Raw genomic sequence first — 27,316 nt, forward strand, 5'->3', positions numbered from 1 at the left:
CATGTCCAGTTTCCTGGAATTTTGTATGCCTAGTTTTTGAGTGATAGTCCTGCTTGGAAAATTATATTTTTTGCTTGTCAAACTGTGTTATCTTTGGCGTTTTCATAGATTCAACTAAAGAAACTGGAAAAAATTGTGTTTTTGCAACAGGTTGCTATTAGCAATGTGTCTTTTTTTTTTATTTTTTTTTTATTTTTTTTTAAATGGTTTAAAAACGTTTTCTGTTATGTGTAGACACAACAGGGGTTCAGCCAACGCACAAAGAGGCTGGAGAACAATTGCTGAAAACTACTAAAAAAGAAAAATTACAAGACTGCGTAAAGACTTTTACACAGTAGTACATGTGAATTGACTGTAAGAGGAGTATACTGTACGGTGCTTTAGGACTCATAAACACAATATTCTTGATTTTATTTCAAAAACCAAGTTCGTTGACGTCAGGCTTTAAACTCATTCTTTATTCGTTCTTTACATATGATCAAATTACACAGACCTAACACACTCTGAGCTGCCAAAACAAAGAAAAATGTTTTTGTTAATTCAAAAACTTTTTATTCTTTTGTTTTAAATAGAATGTGCAAAAACAAATGTCCTGGTATTAATGGACAAATGATTAGTGGTTAAAAATTGTAAATGGTACAGACGCCAGTATTTTTAGGAATAACACAGTATGACCAAATACTTTATGCATTCAGTCTCTTTTTGGAACACAGTAATGTTAAAGGATGGCATTGCAGTAAACAATATCATAAAGTCTAAACAAAAGATACCACCTTTTGTAAGCAAGGTGGTGGTAAACACCTTGTATTTATGTAAATAATAAATACCTCATTGTGAGGAAAGAAAAACCTTTGTCAAGGGTATACAGGAAATGTTCCTACCATTCATTATATAAAATAAATATTAGGTTCCACTTGAACACAACCTAAGTGCACCGCAGTATCCATAGCTCTCTGTCTAATAAGAGACTTTCATCACTATGAACAATTAAACTTGATCACTGCTTTACGGTATCTGCACCCATATACAGTTAGACAGCAACATTAGTTCTTTTTTTTCTCCCTCCTGTCTCGCACCGTGTTAGTGCGTTGACGGATCTTCAAACGAACAAGGAGTCATCAGAGAACTGAAACTTCGAAACATTCATTATCCGATGCCCTTAAAACATGACACGTTCTGTATTCATTTGACAGTCGCCACGTCTGGAACAGACAAGAGGAAGAATAAAAAGTGACTCATTTCAGGTGGAATTATACATGACAAAATGAAACTGCATCTACAACTTGCTTGCACTGCTTAAATCATAAGGTACATGATAAAAGGCACGCTGCTGAAGCGCTGATCGGCACAATTTTATTTTGAAACTACTCATTAGAGGTCTAGAATTTATTTTGAAGGCGTTAATGCGATAATTGCACAAATGTCAACAGTGATTTGGTTTGCGAGTAAAAAGAACAATCATTCAAACAGTTGCTTGCTCGGATGGTTTACCTTTTGCAAACATCATATAGCTGTAAAATATTTACAGTTTAAAGTTATTACATTTTCTTATTTTTTAAATCTTATTGAACACCTAAATTGTAATATCAGTGCATATAACTTTAAATGTATTCTACATCTTATAACAGCTCAATTTTACATTGTGCATTTATATTCCTTACCTCATTGTGTGGTATACAGTGATGAAAATCCACCATTTCTGAGACTAATCTTTCTGATCTTGTTGTGTAGAGTTGTCTGGGGATCTGTGTAGGCAGGCAGTAGAAAAGCTCCATATTTACAGTGCGCTTCAATAATGTATTATTAAAACAAAGGCACTTGAACAGGATAAACATATAAAATGCAAATGAAAGCAAACACTTAACTATTCAAGGGTCTACTCCAGGAGATTGTACCTACAGCAATCAGCACACAGTTCACTGTTAAAACTACACACAGTGGTTGGGTTTTTGTTGTGGATCATGCGGTTAACTCTTTCATTTTGTCGATAAAAGCCTCTGAGTGTCTACTGAATATACCAGAGGATGTTCAGTCCCAGTGAATGATTTAATCTGCAGTATAGTTTTGACATTGTAGTGTAATTCGTCCACCAATCAATCCATTTTCTTTTGCTCATCCAATTGAGGGTCACTGAGCCTATCCCAGCTGTCATGGATTGACATGGTGGCTGCACCCTGAGCAGATTGTCAGTCTATGGCAGATATTTTGAAGATACATCAGAGCAATTTTAAATACAAATGAAATGTCAGCCTAGATTAAATGCATGGAAGGACGGAGATCAACCCAAAGTTTGCTTTAAGTTAAAAAAAACTAACGTATTTGTTAGAACAGAATTAGTTGGAGTATTTTAGTTATTAGTAGCCGAAGAGCTGAGGTTAGTAGTTTAGTTGGTTTAGTCTTCTGTGCGACGCAGCACAGTGTACCTCGATACTCAGATGTATATTTTCAATGGAGGCAAAATGTTCTTGCTCAGAGTGTTGGGACTGGGAGGAAGCAGAACTTGACGGGCATGGTAATGTGGACACGTGAGTTAAGACACCATCATCATTCTCAAATACTGGGTTCTCCCTCAGAGTATTCTCAAAGGCATAAGGGGCAAGAGTCTGCCTACAATGTAAAGGAGATTATGAATGCTTTTGAAACAGTAGGCTATACCACAAAAAATGACTAAATGGTCACGTATACAAAAACAAACTACAGAAAATGGGGCTCATACTTACACCAAAGTTACAGCCTTTCTGGTTTTTATGCATTTCTTGTTGATGAATATTAAAATGCCAAGGATGGCGCAAACAAGGCAGAGACTTCCCACAAGGCAGGTTACAATTAGTGACGGGTCTACCGGCACTGACACCAGCTCATTGCAGCGTTCCCCATGGTAGTGCCAATATTTACCCACGGGGCATCTAAAAGAGATGAGAAAAATGCATGCAGTTATGTACAATATTTTAATAAAATCCTAATATATAATAACTGGGTACTATTATGGCCAAATGTGGCCTTTCTTATTTCATCATCAGTTGAGCAGAAAAAAAATCTGTGTCGTTTCACTTGGAAGCTGTTAACATGAACCCAAAGTCAAATGATACATGCCTTGCATAGGTTCCACAAACCAAAACAAATACAAGAAGCAAGAGAGTGGGCAGGAATATAAAAATGTCCAAATCAATGCTTTGGTACGTTCTGAGAACAAAAAGAGCGCACTGTTGAGCTTGGCCAATTAAAAAGGCCTGGAAGGCCATGCAAGATAACTGTGTTGGATGATCACTTGGTAAAGAAAACCCCTTAACAACCTCACCCCAAGTCAAAAACACTCTCCAGCAGATGGGCATGTCATTAAACAATCTTCCACAAAGGCACAACTTTATGAGAGCTTCGCCACATAGTGAAAACCATTCATCAGCCTCAAGAATAGAAAGGCTATTTTTGCATAGTGAATAGCCTTTCAAAAACATCGAAACAAGCCAGAGGACAGATGGAATTCAGATCAGCGTGTAACAGAATGATGCAAAGAAAAAAGCACGGAAACAGACCAGAATGGTTAATGAGGTACAGCACCTGTGGAACATGCATGGCCATGCGTTCCAGTGGGACTCAGTCACTGAGTGTTTAGTGACGAAATGACAGGAGAACCTAAAAAAAGCATTTTTTCTTCTACTCTGATTCTGCCAAATGCAACATAGTTCATTGCATGGAACTTGACATTACAGTGACCTAAAACACACTGTGAATGCGCTGTGAATTCTGACAGTAATTCTCTGCAATACAGTGTATAAAGTTGCAAAAACTTTCAAATGGTATATTTTTTTCAAACCCTGGGGTCAAAGAAATTCTGTACTTAAATGTGCCATTTAATTTCAAATCTATTACTGTGAAATACAGAGCTCATATTATGAAAATTGTGTCGCTGTCCAGATCTGCAGACCTAACTGGAAGTTAGAAAGAAGCACCCTTCGAAGGTAATGACATTTTTCATAGTAGAAAATGAAAAATTTGCTTTCTTTTTCCTGAGACGTGTTCAAAAGAGCTCGCTATTGCTTTCAGGTTCCTGTGTCTCAATACATACCTCATGGCATATGTATAAATCTGCATAAACATTAGAAATTCTAAGCTTTTTATTTAAAATATACGTAGCATTCTTGATAAATGTCTGAATGATCCTTGCATTATGCCCTTCTGTGTGTTAATATCCCAATTTGAAGATAAATTTGTGAACAATTATAAAAAGCCTTTAAGAGTTGGATGCCTAACTATAATAATTTTATTAATAAATACACATTTTCAACCTTACTGCACTGCCTCCAGATGCATCGCTTTAAATTGTGTTAAACACAATTGTAGAATTCAACATTTTTCAGCAAGCAGCTCTCAGGAGATGGATGTCCTTGAGTACACCACAAAGCAGCACGTTTACATCAGCCTTACAATTCAGGATAAAGATAAAAAGAAAAGAAAATCAAATGAAAAATAAAAATAAACATGGTGGATTTCCAACTTCAAGGCTCTGAAAGTGACATCAGGGATCAAATCCAAACACAGCTAACAAAAAAATAAAAATAAATAAGGACCTAGTATAAACTTTAAGGTCATTTTGTTTGTGCTTCCTTTCATTTATCAGCTTGTGTGTACCTGCAGGTTGCTCCATGGCCTGGGATTATTTCACACAGGCCTCCATTCAGGCAGTAGTTTGGCTGCAGGGTGCAAGTGCTCTGACAAGGCGACCCGTCCACTGTGCTGTAGCCCGGATCACACAGACACTCTGCCTCGTTGGTCCAACTGTTTATCACACAGCGTGAAAACTCATTGCAGGCCAGGAACTTGCAGGGATCTGCCTGGTCAGCTAAAACCAACGGAAACAGGAGAGAGAGAGGTGAAAGAAATATAGACAGAGGGCTGAGTGTTCACTAGCATTAATGCAGTCGTTCCATGTTTGCAGATTCAGAGGGGAAATAAGAAGGCATGCTGACTGATATGACAAGAGGGGTCTGCTTTCTGTTTCGTGTGCTTTTAATATGGCTCCACGCGATCATGAACTCACAACACACAACACCTTTGTTACAGTCTGTGAACAGACAGCAGATAAGCTGTCATCACAAACCTTGTGACATGGACAACCATAATTCACTGCATGTGCAGATTAAGGATTTTTGTTCCCTATGCCTTGCCTGCATATTTTATTCACACAACATGGGAATGAACTGTGATCTCGCTTTTGCTTGGAGACACACAAAATTAAAGGTAGTGTGTAAAATCTTGCCACTAGATATCATTAGATTTCACATTGGAATCAGCTGAATTCTGTTTTCTTACGCCTTCCAATTCATGTGCATAATACTATCTACGGTGGCCCTCTAGGACAGCGGTCCCCAACCTTTTTTGCGCCACGGACCAGTTTATGGCCGACAATATTTTCACGGACCGGCCTTTAAGGTGTCGCGGATAAATATAACAAAATAAATCTAGTACCGGTACCGAAAAAAAGAAGATTTATTCATAACACACGTGAAAAGACCCAGGAAAACCGAGTTAACGATAAAAACGATAACAAAATAACGCTGAAAACCGATAAAAACCCTGAAAACCGTACATTTCACACCTGAGCCTCAACTCTCGCCGCCCGGTACCAAACGACTCACGGACCGGTACCGGTCCGAGGCCCGGGGGTTGGGGACAAACTGGGAAAGTGTGATTTTTAGGACAGTTGAGCCTGACATTAGCTAGCGTAACGTTAGCTTATAACCAGCTCTTGTTGTTTAGCTAGCTTTATGTCAGACAGGAAGGTTGTATTACAAAAAGTAATTTCAAGAATGTCAGAGATAAATAAACAAGTTTATGCATTTTTCATGTGTTTTAGTTTTGACTTCAGTTCAGGAGGTGAGACTTGAGGATGCGAAGGGGACGATGTGGAAATGAGAAAAGAGTTTGAGCAACAGTGGTGGAGGAGTAACACATAATGAGAAAGAGAGGATGGAAATACACATGTACAGATATAAAATGGTCATATATAATTTGAAAGAGCTATTTGTGATCTTTAAATTAAAAGCAGCTTTTAAGGCACACTTTATATGCACCGGTCTCTAGCTACATACATACTGTAACATGCAATTAGGTGGAACAGCCACTATATTCAAGTTGGCAAGACAACAGCTTCCACAAACTAGCCCCCACCTCTGTCATGGTCAAGGTCATGGGAATACATCAGTTTGTCAGAACACATAATTACACACTAATCAGTGTATACTTATTATTTATTGTCTATTAAATAGAAAGATGAAACAAATCAGAGCAGTGGACAAGCAAGAACATCTCACCTGGTTCTATTTCCAAGGAGCGACTGTCAATTTCAATATCAAGCCTTTTGGAAGCTGCATTACAGAAGTCTTCAAGCACGCAGTGCACTGCTTCTGTGACATTATAAGGTACGGGCTTGTCCAGTTTCATCCTGCTGTTTACCACAACACTTCCATTCCTGAAGTTAAGAATTTCCAGCTGCTTAAATCCCGTCAAGTTGGACTGCAAATATGGCAAAAGCTGTGGAGAATGAGAGGAAAAGCATATTCATTTCTGAGAAGCTCCTATTTCAGTATTTGATTTAGCAATTCTCTTTCAGTGTTTATTTAAAAGGCATTAGTAAAGTTAGTAATATGTGGGAAAAATCCCACAAATATATTTCTTGATCTAAGAAGAAAAAGGGACTTCTTCACTTTGATTTTTGGGTGTAATTAAATTATGCCAGACATGTGCCACCCTATGTCAACAAAGAGCTGTTCCCTCCTGAGATTAAGTCCCGGGGGAGGAGAAGTATTTAATCCTGCCACTATGATACAACAGCTTTTTCTTCTTCTTCTTTTTTAATTTGCTATTCAGGTCACTTTTTACAGTGTTAATGCTATGAATAGTTCATAATTAAATTTTGATGCAAGCATGAAATCCTGGCATCACTGCTCAGGCTGTGTAATTAGATCCAGAATAAAATTAGGGTTATGTTTATAGGCATTAGTATAAGAACACAAATCATGCTAGCTCTAGTCGCAAAACAGTCAGAAAACACAGGGACAAAAAATGATGCACTTACAACAAAGCTAACTCAAGTCTATCTATAATATACACTGTACTGTTTAGTGAAAGCTTTTATCTAAAGTGTCTTAAAGTAACACAAAGGCAGACAGTAAATGTTTATTGGATCCAGTATCTGTGCATCACTACAGCCTTACTGTGGTAACACTGCCCCACAAACATAAATCTCAGGAGAAGCATAGTCAAGACTGATTTGAGACATATCATATCCATTTTTTTAATAATCTGTTACATGCTAGCTGGGAAGAGGCCTTGCTGCTATTCCTACTTGTTTTTTACAACTTTTTCCTTTTACCTTTTTTTTTTTAATGCCATAGCATCTAATTAGAATCTAATCACAATGACACAAAAAGGAAAGAAAAAACTACATACAGAGCATATTTAGCAGTAACTGCAGGGTCATTCCTATGTTGGTTCTCTTCCTAAGATGTTACATTACCTAACTGATCAACCATGTTGTTGAGCTGTCATTAATTCAGGTAATTAAGGAAAAAGAGGTGAGGAACCCAAGCAGCAACTCATTTAGAAATCCTATCAAAAAAATAAAGTCCATGAAGGTCTACAGTTGTCATCAACACTGATTAGATTTTACTTTGTTAATTTGTTGATTTTATTTCTGTTATGTTTTTTCCTTCATGGTTTCATTACAGTGGTTACTTTAAGGTTAAGGGGGAAAAATAATGGTTTGGGTTCAAATAGAATATTTCACAATGGTAACCATGCGACAAAAAGCCAGGCAGAAAAACCCGATGACAAACTTCTACACTGAGTAGTATTTTCTCTCATTAAAAAGCTCTAAAATCTCAACAGCTGGACTGATTGTCTCAGAAAAATATTATAGTGATGCAGGAACAACGCTATGTTGTTAGGTTGTTCTCCAGATTTACATGATACATAATGGAAACATGACAAAGAAGTATGAGAAATATAAAAAAGGGTCACAATCTCTCAAGTTCTACATAAATATGATGTTTTTATTTACTTCAATTTTGGTATTCTCAACAACTCAAAGTGCTTTACACTTTAATTAGAGGACTCGAGCTACAGCCACCCGCATATGATCCACGGGGTCCCGTGTTCCCCAGGCTTATATTGTATGGCACGTAATGGGAAAGGGTCCAGTGTTCCAAGGATCTTGCTATATGTCAGTATTTGGACAACGCATGAGAACCATAAAAACATAATCTATAGTTACTTATAGTGTATAACACATGTAAAATGATAATGCTGACCCAAACACAATGAGAGGATGCTGGTTATTAGAATATTGAACATACAGACCCTGAGAACAAAGGATTGTGAGAGCACAGATAACTGCTATTCCTTTGCCACCTGACACTAGGGGGATTTATATCAGTTAAACTTGTTAAGTTGATGGTAAAAGTGTTAATTTACAAATAAATGCAATAAGGTAACTCATTGGTCCAAATAGCCAACAAAACTCAACAAGCACAAACACATTGGCTTCACTGCTTCTGTGCTGCCTTCTTCTTTTAAAAGGCAGTACACAACACAGCACCTGTCTGGAACTCTATATTTACACAGCCATGTCTTAGCTTTAAGTTAAAGTTAACTTCCCATGCAGACATGTTTAAAATATCCCCGCATAGTCAGACTTTGCAGTCCAGATAAGTGAGAAGCCAATCTTTTGGGACTTTGAACCAATGATTGCAGAGCTGTTTAGGCAGGAAGGAAGTCAACCAGCTCAGGTAATGGGCCTACATCAATGTCCATCGATCTGAACCACTCTCCTTCAAGCCACTCCATGTTCACTACAGATGAGGCAAACATCAAACCACCACAGTGTGGGGGAGAGAGATTACGATGCTTTAGCAGGCCTGGCTGTTGAGAGGGAGATAAGAGGCCTTAAGGAGCTCTGCTCTGATCTGGTTATTTCACTTATCATTGACAAGCAGTTTACTCTCAGCTAGCTCCCTATAGCTAACAGTCTTGCAGAGAAGGAAGGTGTAGCTACTGGAGGGTCCACCATCCAGAACAAATGGGCCACAGCTTGCAATATAAATACACATTCACACTGTTGTTTGGTCATCCATTTGTCTCAATGCAGAAAATCGTTGAGTTATAATCGCCCACTTTAGATGACCAATCCAGCTATATTGACTTTCATGCAAGGTCAAAGCTTGTGTCTTTACAAGAATTCTCGCTAGAGTCTGTACTGAGACTCTAAAGATACTGTAAATTGCCATGTTGTATATATACACTAAACCTTTGCAGGATGCATGGCACAAACTATAATTTCATCAGTTTGACACAATCACATTTGCTTCTCTGAGGTTACACATGTATCTACTGGTTCTTGCTTTGGAAAACCCAAATGAAACATCCCTTCATCTGTGTCAAAAGTCCCAAGAAGTATTTTGCTTCCATAAGTTTTTAATTTTTTTGATTTGCTGTATGAAACTAAGTCCCTCCAACCTCCATATCCAGTTTTATTGGTTGCTTCACAAACCAGTAGGTACAGGAGTAATGGGGGAGTGTGGCAAAAGGTATGAAGGCACTGTAGGCTAATTGTTCATGTATATTTGAACAAAACAAAGAAAACACTGCGTCCATTTAAATGGGCTGCATCATATGCATTATTTGACATTTCTTCGTTATTGTTTCAGTGATTTATAACCCCGCCTGGTTACACTGGGGCCTGTCTTTATTTAAAAAGCCCATTTAAAGGAAGACTGAAAAATCCTAATGGGTGCTGACAAAATAATATATTAAGTATAGTAAATACTTACCAGTGCAATCATCTGAAAACGGCTAAATACATTAATTAACAAGGAGAATTGCAGAAACTGGGGTTTGGGCAACCATTAAAGATTGGAGATGGAGTGTTGTTTGTGTTATTGTTTCAGGATTTTTATACATATTTTTTAATATATATATTTATATATTTTTTAAATACACATGTTCACATTCCCTATGCCCACTGGCATGACTGCATACACACAATCCAGTTTGTATTGCTGCTTCTTCTCAATTTGAAGGTCTTTACATAACACAGAACACAGGGCTCTTCTGAGTGAGCCTAAAAATACCTAGGGGCAAGCATCAAAACTAAACAGAGATGTCAAGTGATGCTTCTTTCTTTGATGTTTGTAGCAGATGCAGGTTTAAAGAGACATCGTCCTCATGTACATACATGCCAGCAGCTAATGTACACTTCTTTTTTGGGGGGGAAATAAAATATATGCAGGTCATACACTCAAATATCCAAATAAAATAACATAACATTGTCCAGCTTGTGATTGGCTTTATTTCATTTTCTCTTGGCCAATAGTAGTACATACATACAGTGTGCCTATTTTGACAGGTACCCATTCAGTATAACTGATGCAAAATGCATGCAGATGTCCATATAAACTTTACTGCCATCACACTAAGCAGATGGAAACCACTAATAGCATAATGTGTGTGGTGCTGGAACTGACTAGAATTACCTAAAGCTTCTTATCTCGGGTCACAACCAATGACTAACGCAGACCAAGGTCCCATGACTCACACTGCCCTGAGCTAGGTTGCTTTCTAACATATACAAAATTCACAAAGCTATGTGACATCTCTACTATATTTTCTTGGCCCACTTATTTACTATTTACTCAGCCACTCTCTGGGTTAATCTTTAAGGCCCCAAACAAGCAAAAATCACACATATCAATAAATAAATGACAATGCAAAAATAAATGTCAGAGATTGCGGTGAATAGCTAACTGCAGGAGACTTTCACTGCATACTGCATTTCCCAGTTTAAAAGATAAAACCTGAAGAAGTATACACTTTACACGTAAATTTAAACTCACAGGCTAACAAATAATAACAAAGCAATGTCAGCTAGTAGCACATTTGCAGTACTTCCCACAAAGCTTGTAAGCACGGATAACTACATAGATGTTTTGCTTTCAGTGTTGTACTTTAAAGAAATAGGTGCAAAGATTTATATGACTCTCTCTGATTTAGCTAACTTAGCACAAAAATGTAGGATCCTTAAAGTTTGCAGGCAACCTTTAAGAGCTGAAATGTGGGGAAACAGCTAGCTAGACGGATTTTATGAGCGGTGATGTGATGCTCTGTTACTTGGTTGGGGGCAGTGACCTCAAGTGGCAAATGGGATATGTTCTGCTAAGCTAGCCTGACACAGATTGAGCAATAAAGAAAATCATTACTGTTTTTTATAGAGAAACTTTTGAGAAACCCATGCCACCCCTCTGTTTGCTGCAGAAACCAGGGGTATGCTGACAATGAGTCAAAGAGAGTCTAGACTTCAGAGTTGTACCAGGAAGCAAGATTAATAGGTAAGATAAGTAAGCTGAGGCCATGCAACAGGAGTTTTTTGTGTCACAATGGTGACTCTCTTTTAGCTTGGCAACATCACCATGGTTAATTATGCTGAACACATAACCTAGACATGAGAAGGTTATTTCTTTTTAACATGATATGCCCCATGACTGGTATCAATTCTCAACTTAGAGAAAATGTTCTATCGGAAAACCCGTTGAGCTGTCTGCATGGCGGCACAAAATTTCTCATGCCTGGTTTTGAATTTTACATATTCTACATTTAAAATTTGGGATTTGATGATTCATTAAGCAAAGCACTAGCAAAAAAACTATCAAATTTGCTTCATAGTACATCCTGCTGTAAAAGCAAAACTGCAGTCAAAACATTAAGGCGAAACACACAAAGTCAAACCCCCTAAACAGAATCAGACTTACAGATAAAAACTATGCATTATAGCAGGCTAGCAGGAGAGTCTATAATTTACTACAAGGTTGAAAGTAAAGCTTAAGTTTAAAGCTGAATAATTGAGAACTGTTAGAAATGTTAAGAGATGTCATGATTTTTTAGTTACTGCATTTGGAAAAGGTTAGTTAACTTTCTCTGAGGCATTAGAAATATATTGCAGTTCCAATATGGAAAAAAATACCGGTATGGAGGCTAAAGTCGTCTGTCTCCTAGGCCCAGATTTACTGGAAGCTCCAGGGTTTGGCGAATTTCTGGACCCAGAGTGTTGTGTCTGAGTGAAACAGAATCATTTTACCACCTTGGCGATTGTTTAAAGCTTTACCTCACTTTACAAAAGTAATGAAAACAACATTTAATAATGAAAAATATAACTTTTTATAATTCATTACAATAACTTTTGGGGATTAAAAGCTGGTGTGAGGATAAGGCTTATTGCACTGTGCTTCCTCACTAATATAGAACAACAAAACACAGAATAAGAAATTCCAAAACCCCATTCCCAAAAAGTTGGAACAACAACCTTTTTAAGGTGTTTTATATAAAAAGTAAACACATTCTTTAAAAAAAAATCCTGATTTAAACATTTGATATTTCTCTTCGTATAGGGTTTAATTGATTGGCAAATTATTCAGTTGTGCTTTTATTAACACAAAGTGACTCTCAGTGTTTTTGGAAACATGGTCGCACTTTCTGAAACTAAGAGTTTTCATCTCTGGGCTACAAAAGCAAGTATGAGAATGAAACATGGAGAAGCACGATATCAAGCACAAATGCTTGTGTACCTACCAGTTCAAGAAACGTATTCTCCAGTGTCTTATACTCAGGAGAGCTCTTGTTGAAGAGGTCATCAGAAAACATCATGTTAGTGACCCTCAAGCTAAAGAAAACCACTAACTCTTTGCTCTTATCCACTGCTGTCATCAGAGGTGTGCTGGCTTGTCTAATGATTGGGGCAGCAGTGGACTCATATGGGCGTTCTTCAGACTCTGAGGCGACTCCACTACCGCTTTCCACTTCATGGGACTTGGACTCCAACTCTGTACCATTTTGATTCTGTCCTCCTTTCTTTTGACTGTTTGAACTCTCAGCAATAAGGTCCACTGAGACCGGGGCTACTCCACTGTGCCCTCCACTTGACTCATTGGCATCCTCAGGGGCTTTGCTGCTGTCCACAGGGGATGGCGAAGACTTCACATCTGTTTCTGGTTCAATGCCTTGGACTTTGCCCTCAAGTGATGATGGTGTGGAAACTGGTGCTGCTGTTTCTGTGATAGACATCTCCGAAATTGGGATAGGGTAAGTAGGCAGTGATAGGTCAGTCAATACCTCAGCATCAGTCACAAATTCTTTAGGCTGGAGGTTTGGAGTTGTTACAGAAAGGTCCTCATCCTTTTGATCTGGATGCTCATTCCCCCCATCAGCTTGTCTGGGTTCTTGTAACGTAAAACACAACAGGAAAAGGAAGAAGATATTTTGCATTTAAATGTACTTGTACACTTATTGTTATGTATGACCATAACTGCAATACAGGCAGAGCCAGGACGATACAAGGAGTGATCAGCATGAGCAATCATAGAACTTGAGTTACATTAGTAACTATAATTTTCTAGGAGAGCTTTTATGTGGAACCATTCATCTACAGCAGTTATTCCCATGTGGATATCTTATCATCTTAAGTATCTTATACAAAAAACACTTTAGCAACTGTGCTTATATTTTTTTTTTATTTTGAGCATCTGAAGTTTACCCCAAAAAGCATATTATGTATAATTTTTTGTGGTGTACTTCCACATAAATTTGTTGCATGGAAGACAAAAATAACTAGCTGTCTAGCTGCACCACTTGCAGGCGACTTATGAATCATAGGATGTTGTTTGAGCCAGATCTTGTTATCTCCCTGCTTTGATCATTTGACTGTATGTCTGAGGCCATGCCAGTCACATTTATTTAATACCCTGATTTGCTGCTGTTGCTGTTAGCCAAGTCACTTCAGTCATTTTAATATTCACTCCATGTTCCATTTCATTAAACCATAGTTACTTACAGCTCTCTCTCTTCTTTTATTGTTGTTTTGTCGTATAATTATTATATTTATTTCATCTTTTAGAACAAGAGTAAAGAAACAGTTATCCTTGCTTAGCCTAACTGTAAGAAGAGAGACTAAAAAGACAAACTATAATGCCAAAATCTCCCCAAATTTCTCCACTCATGTGAAAAAGAAAGTTTGCACATCACTCTTACACTCTTACATCTTACATAGGAATTAGGCTGTAAGTAGCAGCCAGGTGCTGATAATCAAATGCACTTTGTTAGTTGTTCATCAGCAACTTTCACAACCTCTATAGACCAGAAGTTTGCTGGTCTGGTGCATTCAGGTGTGTTTTCAGATAATGCCAAGGAGGAAAGACATTAACAATGATCTTAGAGAAGCAAAAGTTGCTGCCCATTAATATGGGAAGTGTCGTAAGGTAATCTTCAAACAATTTGAAATTTACTATTCTAAAGCGAAAAAGATTATTCCCGAGTAGAAAATATTCAAAAGAGCTGCTGGCAAATTAATCCCAAAGTCAGAGCATGCAATGCTCAGTGAAATTGCAAAACAACCCCTAAAAACTGTCTTTCAGACTCCACAGGCCTCAATTAGCATGTTAAATGTTAAATTACATGAAAGCGCAATTAGAAAAAGACTGAACAGATATGGATCCTTAGGAAGGGTTATGAAGAGCTTTGGAAAGATGCATCTGAACAAATCACATTATTGTGAAATAATATCAACTATGATTTTATTTACCAAAATAATCTGGAATCAAATCTGAGGCCATCTGTCTGACATCTAAAGTTTGGCTGAAACTGTGTCATGCAACAGGAAAATGTTCTAAAGCACAGCAGCAAATCTACAACACAATGTCTCCAATGAAAAGAATACAAATTTTACAGTGGCTCAAGGTCCACAACTTAACCTGGCTGCAGTGCTTTGGCAGGATTTTAAACATCAGTGAACTTAAGTGGCATTGTAAGTTTTCCTACTCATTCCTCTAAAAAAAAATACAGCACATGTGTCGTGCATCATTTTATATACACATTTCTCTCAATGCCCGAGGACATGATATATTGAGTCTCTTTGGAAACTCGTCTGGAATTTAAAAATCAAGTTGATGCTGGTTTAAGTTGGCCTGCACAGCATGAGAATGTAATGACTTGACCACCGGCAGGTTGTTACTTAGTAATGGGTTCTAATATAATGTATCCTCTCAGCATGAAAAATCTCCATGTGCACAACTGAACCACCGCATCTAATTGTACTGACATTCCTATTTCCTCTGAAATAAGAATGTTCTGTACAAACAACTGGGAACAACTTTGTCATATATTACTATCTGTATTCTTATTTCCCTGCCCTTTTCTGTTAATTTTGAAAATTTACTGATAGTTTTTTTTTTTTTATTTGACTGTAAGCTCCTCTTTCCTGCTTTTCTTGCCTGGGTGTCTTTTGTTTTTCGATCCTCACTAATGTTGTTTATGTATCTGAGCTCCCCAGCCCTTAACAGCAGGTCATCCTTCAACAGCTTTACCACCATTAAGAGAAACAAGATATAGAAAACCAATAATGATGAGTTGTTCTGAGGTTCTTCCTGTTATTTGTCAATACCTCTTAATGGAATCCCCACTACGCAGACTGGTGGTTAATCAATAGAGCTTTCACTTCTTGAAACATCCCGCTTTATAAACATTTAACCTGAGGAAGCCTTACCTTTTGTCACCTCCTCCTCTGATTCACCCTCACCTCCTTCTTCATGTTCAGCTGATGGTATTTCCTCCACCTCTGTCTCTGCTTCCTCCACCTGCTCTGTGAGAGTCTCCACTTTTGCTCCTTGTGTAATGGCTTCCTCTGCAGCATCGTTTGTGGACTCCTCTTCTACAGCTGCCGATAAAGGATTCTCCACTGTGAAGGCAGAAGTGACTTCTGGGAGGATGTTGGGGATGAAAGGCACAAACGTGTGTGTTTCTGGTTTGACAGTAGAAGCTTCTAATGCGGTTTCAATCATTCCCAAGGTGGGGAAGAAACTTTGGGTGAGAGTGTTGTCCTCTGTTGGTGCCTCTGTGGTGTCATCCTTGGACATTACAGTCTCAACATGATTTAAGTTGAGCTCAGCAACTGGATAAACTGTGGTTACTGAGAAGGAAGTGTTAAAATACTTCAATGTTGAACACAAACTTAATATGTAATTCAGGTAAACGTGTGATATTTTGCTTACCAGCCTCAAAGCTTAGTGTCTGTATGTCCAGTGGTAGTGATGTCTCCTGCTTTAACGCTTTTACAATGATGTGCTTTAGTTTAGGAGCATTTACATCTTCCCCTGTGTTTGTGACATAACCCTCAGGTTCCTCATTCAACTCTGTTTCTCCATTAAAGACCACAGCATACCGTACAGACACATCCTCCTGTCTGAGCAACAAGACAAATCATGTCAGAAAGCCTCACAACACACAGACTTCAGTGGTAATAGTTATTCACTCAGGCAGAAATTTCAGAGTCACAAGCCAAAAGATGAGATGATACGGAGAAGGAATAGCTTCTCTCGAGACATAAGCAATGAAATGTTTCAATAAAATCTATTTTAAGGGAAAGCTAAAGAAGGATATGTTTTTACCGTAATCAATGTTTCCATTTCTATGTTCTTTTTTTTCTTTTCTTTTTTTACGATAAACCTAATTAATCCTCTTTTAACTCACCGAAATCCCAGAACACGTATCTCTTTGAATCCTGGAACTTTTTCAAACACATGAAGCATCTACAGAAAAAATGAAAAGAGCATCAAAATAATTAAAACAAATGTGAAAGAAATCCTAGAATTTTCTGTTGTTACTGTTAAAAAATTAGAGCAATTTTTAACTTGGATTTTTGGAGCATTTTGAATCCAGCTTGGACGTTATGGAGTGCATAACTATTGCAATCATGAGGCCTATATGGAAGTTTTGTAATGCCCACAGTGAACTAAAGTCAGCATTAATGCAGCTTTCTCAATTCACCAGATTTAACATTATTCCAAGATCTTAGGTCTTAAAAGCTATATGAACTAGGTAAACAGCTCCCTGACACTACACTTACTAGAAAATCTGTCCACACTCTTTGCAGCCCCGTGCAGAAAAATGCATATTTAGAATGATGCACAACACATCTGCAGCATTTTTATTTAATGGAATGGGACTTTCATACACTCATACAGCTTCAAACTGTTGGAAAAAGCTGATAAAGAACATGTATGGTACTGACAGGATCGTTTAGGACTCTGTGGAGTCCTGTAAAAAACTAAGTACCTCATGCAAGCTACTGAATCACCTCATGACTCAATAGCTGCAATAACCACCTTTAGCAGTAATGACTTGAAGTAATCATTCTCTTAATGACTTTATCAGTCTCTCATATCGTTATGGAGGAATTTTGACTCACTCTTCTTCACAGTTTTGCTTCAGTTCATTGATGTTTGTCGGCATTCGTTGATGCTCAGCTCTCTTAAATTGTATTGAGATCTGGACTTCGATGAGGCCATTACAACACCTTGATTCTTTTCTTTTCAGTCATTCTGTTGATGTTTTGCCGCTGTGCTTAGAATCACTCTCCTGTTGCATGACCCAGTTTTGGCCAAGCTTTAGTTTTTGGAGCGATAGCCTCATATGTAACATTAGAATACATTGGTATACAAAGGAATTCCCATCCTGTGGCTATAAAACAAACTCAAAAGTTCATATGCTGTGTTTGTTTCTCATTGAATGTGATCCTGCAGATTGTGAGCAAATATCTCCACATATCTCATAGAAGTGAAGCCTTTGGTGTTTTTTGTTTTTATTGCAATTTTCATGAGCAAAAATATTGCTGAACTTGCTGCTGATCAGTTCATTAGCTGCTACTTACACTTGTAATTCCTGTAGAAGCGGTAAAAGTGTCTTTAGTTTTTCACAGACCTGCCCAAATAAAACTTTATTTTTCAGCTGACTGTTACACCTATTTCTTTAACAAAATTCTGTGTTAGTGGCTGTTTGAACTGTGGTGAGAATCTGTCCCGGCCTTCTTAGTCAGAGATAATTAGAACTTACTATTCCAGGCTCACGCTCATTTAGAAGTCTTAAGTCCTTCAGTTACCCTTAAAGCTGTTAAATCAATCAGGGTGTGTGTTAGACCTAACACTACAATGTAATACAAGCTGGCAATCACGAATCACGGCTTTTGTTTTTAATGACAGAATAAGACGATCACAGGAGTAAGCTACAGAGGGGGACTTGATGCTTAAACTCACCCTTTGTTTGAGGTCTCGGGTGACGTCATTGTACTGTGCAGTCTCAGGGTTACTGAGCAGTTCGCTGTATGTCGGATCCACGATGGTGATCGTGAACTCAACAATATACTCTTCATAGTTTTCTTTCATCATGCTGGGGTTTATCTCTTTAACCTAGCAAACCAAAATCCACACGGAATTTTTTTAGTACTAATTTAAAAACTGAAACTTGACAATGAGTTAATGTTCTAACTGTTATAGTTGACCTACCACATCAGCCTCAGTTGGAAGGAGAATCACAGGCGGAGTCCAGGTGCCTGACACAAAAAAGCAACATATAAGTTAAATCATGATATCTTCATGATTTTTTTATGACGCCCAAAACGACACAACTACTCGCCAACCAGTCAGGAAATGCATATTTTTCCCTAGCGACTGTTGGTTGCCAACGGATTGCCAACCAATCTCTCGCCGTGTGGTTGTGGCTTAAGTCAAGTCTGTTTTGCTTCAACTTTAATGGTGTTTATCTGTCAAACTCACATTCACTTCCTGGCTCTGCAGTCCCTGATTCAATTCTGAAAATGGAAGAAAAATACTATTAAAAAACTTCAGGGATCTTTACCTTCACCATTTTTTTTAAATCTGCAACATTCTTCTATTTGTAATTGAGTGTAAAAACATTTGCTGTTGCAAAAACAACATATATTAAAAAACTGTCAATCTTTTGGCAATTACTAGGCACTTTACACAGTTACAGAAAAGAAAAGAAAAGAAAAGAAAAGAAAAGAAAAGAAAAGAAAAGCCTTTCCTTTCTGGGGTGTAGCTGATTCTTCAAGAAATGACTGCACGCACAGAAAACACTTCCAAATTTCAGAGGGAAGTTTACCTACCCTTCATTTTCCTCAGCTACTCTCTGGAAATTAAAAACAAACACACACACGAAATGATATCAGCTATTAAATTACTATTACACCAAGCAAGCACAGAGTACAAATGTACTGTTGTGGAAAGTGGACTTCCACACTCACTCTGTCGACCATGTCCAGGTGCTCCTGAGAGCTGCTGAAATTCTGAGCCAAGTCTTCCATGCAGAGGTTTTCATGCTGGCAGGTGTAAACCCAGGCCCTGTACTCTTCTGAGTTTGGCACTCTGTCCAAGAAGATCCGAAAAGCTTCCCAAATTGCTTCCTGACAAACTGAAGATAAATCACAATTTTTTTAAAGTACTACCAAAAAAGACACCATCTAATCTAATTTAAATCGAAATGACAGAAAAAATAAATAGACAGGATGTGAATTCCTGCTAGAAAACAATTACATAACTCAGGCTAAAGAGGCTTGTTGATATTAGTCCTGCCAACTGTTAGTATACAGAGCTAGTCATGATTTACAGGTTACAGTTGGCTTATTATGACCTTTGGGGAGAAATTTCAATGGAGCTTTACATATGAGCACACATACAACAGTACCTTATAGATGTATTAAATCACAAAACAGATTTAATGTGAAATAATAGAGACCGCAACAAACAGTATTATAGCTGTTGTTTCATAAATGTCAAAGTGTATATTTAAAAGTCATTCTGTGTCTGTGACATTTCTGCGAATATTAAAATTATAAACAGAAAGCTGTCCCGAAGCGACATTATTTTTTATCCACATCTGCGGCTGAAACAAGCACCATATTGTTCAATAACTTGATGCCTATGGGAAATTTGTTCTCTTATAAACTCATTTCTGTAATGATTTGAGCATCTCCCATACACCAAATTAATCTGCCTCATTTTAAAATCATGCGCCACTGCAGCTGTTTTGGGACAGTTGAATAACCAATTGCAATGACAAAGGTGGCAATTTTAGCTTATTAAATCACTGATAACCCATCTTTCTTAGACGAGGGAGTTTTGCAGTGTAGCTAGACTCTAAAGATTTTTTTTAAAATATCAAAATCATACCATGGATGAGGGAGTATTCAGTGAGATTCATTAAGATTTAGAGACATAGCACCATTAAATCTATTGTGGCAATGTGGTCTGCGACCAAAGCAATGACGGAACTTAGAACAAACTCTTTTGCAAATAAAAAAAACAATTTGATGTGATTGAAGTGCAAACTTTCAGCTTTAAAATAAGGGGAGAGGCTCAAAGGTAAATTGGCCTGATACGGCCTGTCTTCTTGTTGTTCTATAACAAATAGACACTGAAAGATCATTAGTTTATTTCAAGCATTGAACTTGTATTTGTTAGATGTTCACTGAAACTCTAAATATGAGGTCCAAAGAGTGTCGATGCAAGTGAAGGGGCCCTCATTACAACGAGAAAACAAAATAAACTCTTCAGAGAGATTGCAAAAACTTTACCAGTGGTTCAATCAACAATCTGTTACATTGTTGTTTTTCTTTTTTTTTTGTCTTCCCCCCTTTCTCACCAGCTCTTCTCCCCTCTATTTTTCTTTCTCTCCCTTCCTCTCTTTCTTTCATTCTTCCTATCCCCCAGTCATGTCTGTCCCGTCTGTAACAACCGAAAATCAAATCAAATAAATACATAAATATAATAAAGGTCAATCAAATGGACCAATATGGCAAGGCCATGATGATCCACTTGGTAAAGTCAATCTGCTTGGCATCTTTCTTGGCCTTCAGACAACAATTCTGATGGCTAAAGATCCAAACGGGACAGGCAAAAAAAATTAAAAAAAAATCTGTTACATTCTTAAAAAGACTGAATTCGCTGGCCTGCTCTGGACACAGAAGATAGCTAAAGTATTTGATCCCCAAAGTCTTCTCTTGGTTAAGAAAAACTATTTCACAACATCTAACTAAGTCAAGAAACTCTCAACAAGACTGTCAAAATCAACAGTCAAGAGACTCCTCCTAGGATTTATAACAAGGTGCAAACCACTGGTTACACTCAAGAACAGGAAAGCCAGATTAGCCTTTCATAGTCCTGGAAAAAAACCTCTTTAGACAGACTAAATATAAATATACTTCATCGACTATCTGTCAGAGACGGTGGCACGGGCATCTACAGCTTCCTGTAGAACCAGGTCACTAACATTTATTGATGATGTGAATCCTTGTAGAAGTATCAGGTGAATGTGTGGACCTAGCTGACTAAACTTTGTCTTTACAAAATGTTTTGATTGGATAAAACATCCAATTTGGTAGCTGTTCATTCAACTGCTAGGACATCTCTGTTTGCCCCTTATTCTAATAGACTAAATATTTCAGGACAGGCTTGTTATACTAATACAGTCTGCTGTGATTAGGCACAAAGTAAATGTTTAAAGACTCCATGTACAGTATAAGCTTACACTAAAGTCTAACACTGCTCATTTCATCTCACCTCTGAGTTTGTAGTAGGCCCGGTGGCTGCTGATGACTGCTTTCACACTCTCCTGGGGACACACTTTGACACCCGTAGTGAAGATCGTTGACCTCTTTCCCCGATGTCCACCCTGCTCTGCTCTGACATTGGTTGCATGTGGGATTGGCCTGGAAGCTTCCAGAAAGTGTCGGTACTTTACATCCCTGAGTCCAGAAAAACTGTGGTCGTGAAGGTCTGCAAGAGTCACAAAGAAGAAGTTATTAAGTCAGGTGGAATGTTTTTACTTGCAACATGAATAATCAAACACTTCATGATAAGTGGATGTAATTCTGTTGACTGTCAGGTTGGTATGAGATTTCTCCCGCAGCAGTACAATTGTTTGTGTGGATGGCTGGGATAATTAACAACTGATGGGTGACAACACAAAGGTAAAATTACACTCCATGTACTAAATGCATCAAAGTGAGTCACATATTGTGCATAAATTAGGCTGAATGGTTTGCATTAAACAGCAACGTGTTTCTTTGTTATTTGCATTGTTAACAGGTTCATTATTTCTTGCTGATGGGAATCCAACTAATCTGACATAAGCGTATATTTGTTTTTTGAATTAGCCATCAATTTCCTGTTTAATATCACAATGAATTACATACCTTGCTAAACAGGTTTATGTGTCTTCACTAGTGTTACGGGATAAAATTTAGATATTTTCTGCTTCTAAAAAGTGAAGTCAAAGCACAAATGCCTTCAAAAGACTTCTGGTTCCATAGAAGTCATGACCTCAGTGCTCTCCTGATGAGTTTATGGTCTCAATCACTAGGTTCAGGTCATATTGAATTGAACATTCGGCTCATCTTGTAAATTATGATCATTTATCAATTATCAGTTATATTCAATTATCATCATCATGTGATCAAGAGTCAGATAAGTGGATTATTCAGGATATGTTTAGTGACTAACAGCTTGTCCATCACATGTCAGTAGCCAATGAGTATGCAGCTTCACAGTTGCAGCAGCAATGGCAAAAACACTGAGGCTTCATGATGGGACTTCACAAACCAATTAATGATATCCTGGTGACTCTATGTTTTATACCATCTATGTTGATAATGCTCCAGCTTAATATCATCTCATCCAAATATGGTCTCATCCAGGTTTAAAAAATTAAAAATAAGACAGAGACAGCCAAAATATATTCACATGAAGAATTCCACATTTTAAAAGGTGGCTCACAAAAAAATCCAACCAGATTTAAGGAAATGCAATCCTGAAGTGCTCTCATGCCCTTTCAAATAACCCTTGTTAATCTTGTCATATCAGAAAATGGGCAGCCAGTACTCACTATCACCAGAGAGAATTTAATTTGACAGGTATTTTATCCAGCAAGGTGCCATCTGTTTAGTTGTGCAACGGTATGTTAACTCATGCTTGCTTTACCACTGCTTTTAAAGAGCATTTGTAGTGAAAAGGAAATCATACATAGAGTACAGACTCTATAATCCAAAGACAGCCTCTGTGTGTGTGATTTAATTATTTTTTTAAAGACGCAAAGACTGATTCAAGCTTGTAAGTTTACTTCAATATGAAGACATCCAGAGACTAAATCTTAGAGGTGCTTGTATGTGACTGGAAAAATGCAGAGATATGTGGAGAAAGTCTTTCTAAGTTGAATTGACCTTGTGCAGCTTAACCCACGTTACGTCACTGAGACTGGTGAGTGGCCAAAAGAGTAAGCGATGAGATCGTACTGGGCCACGTCCAAGTATGAATAAGCAGAAATGCGTGCATGTGGATTACTGTCGAATAACGGTGTGCATGTATAGCAAACCTTAAAGAGATTAAATTTAGCTACAGTGGTTAGAAAAGAACAATTCTGCAAATGAAGGCATTGAAGAAATGACACAGATTCCCCTGTTTCCATGAATTATACCGCTGAGATGCTGCACAGAGGATGAGAGCTGCTCTAATTTTCTGATCAGTTTAATTAAATAATCTTTACGAGGTTCAGTGACACTGGTGAATTACAGGAAGGTAATTGTGCGCCATTACAAAAGCTAGTGTGCCAGTCAGTTCTCTCCAACACAGTTACCCCATTGAATAAAGCTATTTTAGAAGAAAGCACTCATTGTCGTGCCAGGTGGCAAACCTTTGAGGACTTCTTAAGAGAATAAGCTGGGATTTATGAGCCCCAAAACAGAGTCTGGAGGTCATTGAACCCAAACAGGAAACTGTGCCTCTTCAGGATTAGGATAGAGAATGAAGAATACAGACAAATAGAAATAGGGAGTGTGTAATTACTGTTGCAATTGTATTCGACTCAGGGCTTTTAGCTGAAGCTGGTACATTTCTGGGGAGATACAGAGAGTGGGCTATCTCAGTACTTAAATTTTGCATATCTGTAAAAGCAAATGGAGCTGTTCTGCACGTTGCACCAGTGCATTGTGAATCACAAACATTGTCATACGTGCCAGTTTCAAGAAGTGAGTTTAAAAATTTGCAGTGAGTGGACAGTGTACTTGAATTACTGTTATTGTGCAATATTATAAATGATTTTTATTGCAAAGCTGTTACATTTATAGAATATGTGTTGCAATCAAGCAGCTGGTAATGCTTGTGTACACTCTATCTTTGTCCACCGTATTAATTTATGTTAACTTCATTTAATTAATACCTTAGACTGTACATAAAAGATCGATACAGTGTCACTATCTGCATCTTAGTTCTGCCACCTTATAAAAATAAGTTTCTACCGTCTCATCAATTCCTCACTTATCATGTCTTCTTTGAAATAACTCAGACAGTGACAGGCCAATGCTTCAGTTGAAGGTGGAAATCCAGATGACATCACTGTGGGTGTGTACATCTTTAATATATAGTCCCAGACTGAGTCCTAGTTTCAGTCTCATAACCTTGTTGGAAGTCATACAGAAGGTTGGTGAGGATTGTTTCCATAGGGTCTCCTATATAGGTTTTGCACACATGTGACCACTAATCAGGTGGCATTAACTTGACCACCATTTGGGACACGTGGCAATCACTGTAGGATCGAGTGAATAAGGTGCACCACACACAGGCCTAGGGACCAGTCCACAACCATCAGTCATGAGGGGAAAATGATTATTCACTGACTGGTTGCTGGACAGTCACTGTTCCAGTCACACAGATGTAGAGACCAATCGGTGACTGCCTGGCAACAATCTGTCACTAGGGAAAAATTTCTATCTTTCTGTCTGGGTGGTCGCTGGGCTGCAGTAAGCAGTGCAACACAAACCACAAATGGTGATGCTTTGGTTTCTTGTATATTGCCACGAATGCCTGTATCTTCGTCTGCAAATTCTTGCTAACAACTAGCCTTCAAAGTAAAAGTTGTGGCTTAGTGCTGCAGCCAACATGTTTCAAAGGGTGCCATTTTTACTTTGAAGGCTAGTTGTTACAGAGCATGAAAGAGCAACTACACGAAACCGTACCAGTCTTCTAGCAACTAAAGCAACCACTGTGAGTGTTTTGATGCTGCACCTTCTTTGGAACCCATTTCTCCCGGTGAGTGTCAGAAACCTCCAAGAACACATTTCCCCAGTAAGAAGTGGTTGTATCACGTGCAATATGCTAAACAGCGCTTGAGCACTGTGCACATGACGTAACATGAGAAACCTCATTATGCTTTTGGTGTTATTTCTATGTAAATACTTGGAAGTTATAAAGAAGCCTTATTTAGACAAATGTTCATTACTTTGCATTTGTCAATATGTTGCATGTGTAACTCCACTACATAAATAAAACCCTTTGAAATGAGCAGTACTGTTTAATCCAAATTTAGCATAAGACCAAGAACATGCAATGAATGCTTAGCATTGTAACCTGTAGCTTTATGAGGAACATAGCCTCCAGTTTAGAGACTGTCAGGCAGACTCATTGAACAAAATAGTTTCCAAACATTTCAGCAAGTTAGGCTGCCAAATCGTGTTTTTTTTTCTAAGATTCATAGTATAACATTTGAATTGGTTTTGCTTGAAGCCTCATTTGCACATGCACAGACACGAGGGCCTAGGCAAAAGGAGGGAGCGTTGGCACGGGCCCAGTGCATCCGCAAAAAGGCCCCACAGCAGAATTACAAGCCAGAAAAGATTAGCGTCCTGCGACACTGGGAACAGAATGGCTTTTGTTTCCTTCAGGATAATGAGCTCACCCGGGCACATCACACTAAACAAGACAACCAGTGCGGATGAAAATGTTATCCCTGTTGAAATTTCGCTATCTTTCTCAGTGAACACCTATTAGATGTCACGACCAGTTTAATTCACACTGAATATTCATGACCTTAAGAGTGGTTCGCTATCTGCTTGACATTTGCTTGACATCTAAAAATCAAAGATCTTTCTGAGGGTGAACTGGCATTTTGTAGCCTGCCGGGAGAGTACTTTAGGTAACAGAGTCTCATGCACATAAAACAGAAATATCCTGTTGCTCCTCTAAATTTCACCTCTAAATTTGCTAAAAAAAACAAAAAACTTGCAGGTAGATCTTTGCATTAAAGGATAATTTGTCACTGGCCAAACTTAAAGGAATGTGAACAGTCACTTTCATTTTCTAAATTTCAGTAAGCTATCAATCAGATGCAACTTAAAGAAAGTTTCTTCATTCTACAAGATGATTCTTACCTTTGATTTGACTTGCTTGGAGGGTAAACAGACACAAAGTTAAGAATAGTCCCGACTTCAAAAGCATGATGGGCTAATTTAGTGTAAAGTGTAAAGTTATCATTTGTAAAGTGACTGTGGCAAAAAGCAATAAAATCCAGAATCTCCTTATCTTGAGTCCTTTAGCAGAATGTATAAAAGTCTCCTCATCGGTGCGTAGGAGTTCTTGGCAGGCTCCTAAACTCCGCTTCTGCAATCATTAGTTCCTGGATGCTGTGGGATCCCAGTACACTGCAGAGGTGATTGCATGAATGGACGAGCAGTGGGAGCAAGGGAGGGAAGAGAGGCAAAGGAAGAGAATCTGGGAATAGATGATATTTTGGCTCAGGAGTTTCCTTCCATGCTGTCAGTGTTACAACAGTGACAAGGTTAAAAAAGCAGGCTCTGCTTTGAGCGTAATCTCTTTACCTTCTTCTTGCTGCTTGTAATCCTCGAGGGGGCCACGTGGCTCCCTGGCCTCATCCTGTTAGTCACCTTCTGGACCCTCGTCTGTCAGCTGAACAAAAGTGGGGATCTGCCAGCCAGCCGAGACCAGATAACTACTCCCCGCAATTGCTGGGGCTTGATCACTCACGACCAGCCTCTTTGTGTTTTTGTCTGCCTCTATGTGCAACTGTAAAGCTGCCCAACTCTTCTTCGTCCTTACCTTTGGGTGCCCTCAGCAAAGCTAAAAATATAGATGCCAAGAGAGGTCAGCAGTTTGTTTCTGTCCTACACACCAAGCTACCAGACAAACAATGTGCTTTGTTGTTGTTCTCGCTGCACAGGCATGTTGAGCCTCTAAGAGTCTTTCCTCTAGGACCTGAAGAAGAACATTACTGACCTTCCTTCCCATTACCAGTTCAGTTTACTTGAGAGCATTTTCCTATGGTGTGTTTTTGTTCTTCAGTTGTAATCTGTGACTAGTTCTTCTTGTGTCCCATCCCATGATGATGTGACACTAACAGCTATGAAATAAGCAGCATCCTTGAGATGTGATGACTGCACTGAAGTGAGTAGGCCTCTCCTGGTTTTGTGTACCAGGGTGGAAAGGCTCTGTGTTGTTAGTCTCCACCCCCACCCACATTTTTTAGTGAAGAGGATTAACTGCTGTTGTTGGCTGTTAGAGTTTTTTCTTTCTTTTTTTCTCTTGCAATAAATAAGCCTGTTCATTATATTCATAATCCATCCAGGCACTTTTTGTACATA

At 38.3% G+C, this 27,316-nt stretch overlaps 1 protein-coding gene across 7 annotated transcripts; it reads right to left on the reverse strand.

The window, feature by feature from the left end:
• Window positions 1-361: 361 nt before the first annotated feature.
• On the reverse strand, window positions 362-27,088 carry impg1b (interphotoreceptor matrix proteoglycan 1b). Of its 7 annotated transcripts, XM_063497856.1 has the most exons (19): window positions 26,090-27,088; window positions 21,450-21,665; window positions 19,136-19,302; window positions 18,998-19,020; window positions 18,648-18,682; window positions 18,378-18,424; window positions 18,129-18,281; window positions 16,567-16,625; window positions 16,089-16,279; window positions 15,584-16,006; window positions 12,619-13,265; window positions 12,014-12,103; window positions 6,312-6,531; window positions 4,630-4,840; window positions 2,721-2,906; window positions 2,424-2,607; window positions 1,662-1,745; window positions 1,492-1,511; window positions 362-1,202 (listed from the first exon to the last, which is right to left on the reverse strand). In XM_063497856.1, exons 1-19 carry the CDS (start codon window positions 26,154-26,156, stop codon window positions 1,160-1,162), a joined length of 3,066 nt encoding a protein of 1,021 aa, XP_063353926.1. In that variant the 5' UTR covers window positions 26,157-27,088; the 3' UTR covers window positions 362-1,159. The 7 variants fall into 7 exon arrangements, 6 of the variants coding, with proteins under 6 accessions (XP_063353926.1, XP_063353929.1, XP_063353927.1 ...); XM_063497859.1 differs by lacking the exon at window positions 1,492-1,511 and having other exon boundaries at window positions 365-1,202; window positions 15,584-15,775; XM_063497857.1 differs by lacking the exon at window positions 1,492-1,511 and having other exon boundaries at window positions 368-1,202; window positions 15,617-16,006.
• Window positions 27,089-27,316: the final 228 nt, after the last annotated feature.

Source organism: Pelmatolapia mariae, linkage group LG16_19 (assembly GCF_036321145.2).
Source record: "Pelmatolapia mariae isolate MD_Pm_ZW linkage group LG16_19, Pm_UMD_F_2, whole genome shotgun sequence".
Classification (NCBI taxonomy): Eukaryota; Metazoa; Chordata; class Actinopteri; order Cichliformes; family Cichlidae; genus Pelmatolapia; species Pelmatolapia mariae.

Bases quoted from the DNA above. Each gene is read 5' to 3' on its own strand.
- impg1b (XM_063497855.1), bottom strand. From the start codon at position 26,156: ATGCTTTTGAAGTCGGGACTATTCTTAACTTTGTGTCTGTTTACCCTC. The intron at 18,683-18,997 runs GTAGGTAAACTT...TTCCATTTTCAG, and splicing joins GTAGCTGAGGAAAATGAAGG to AATTGAATCAGGGACTGCAG. The intron at 1,746-2,423 runs GTACACTGTGCT...CTGCCTACACAG, and splicing joins ATATACATCTGAGTATCGAG to ATCCCCAGACAACTCTACAC.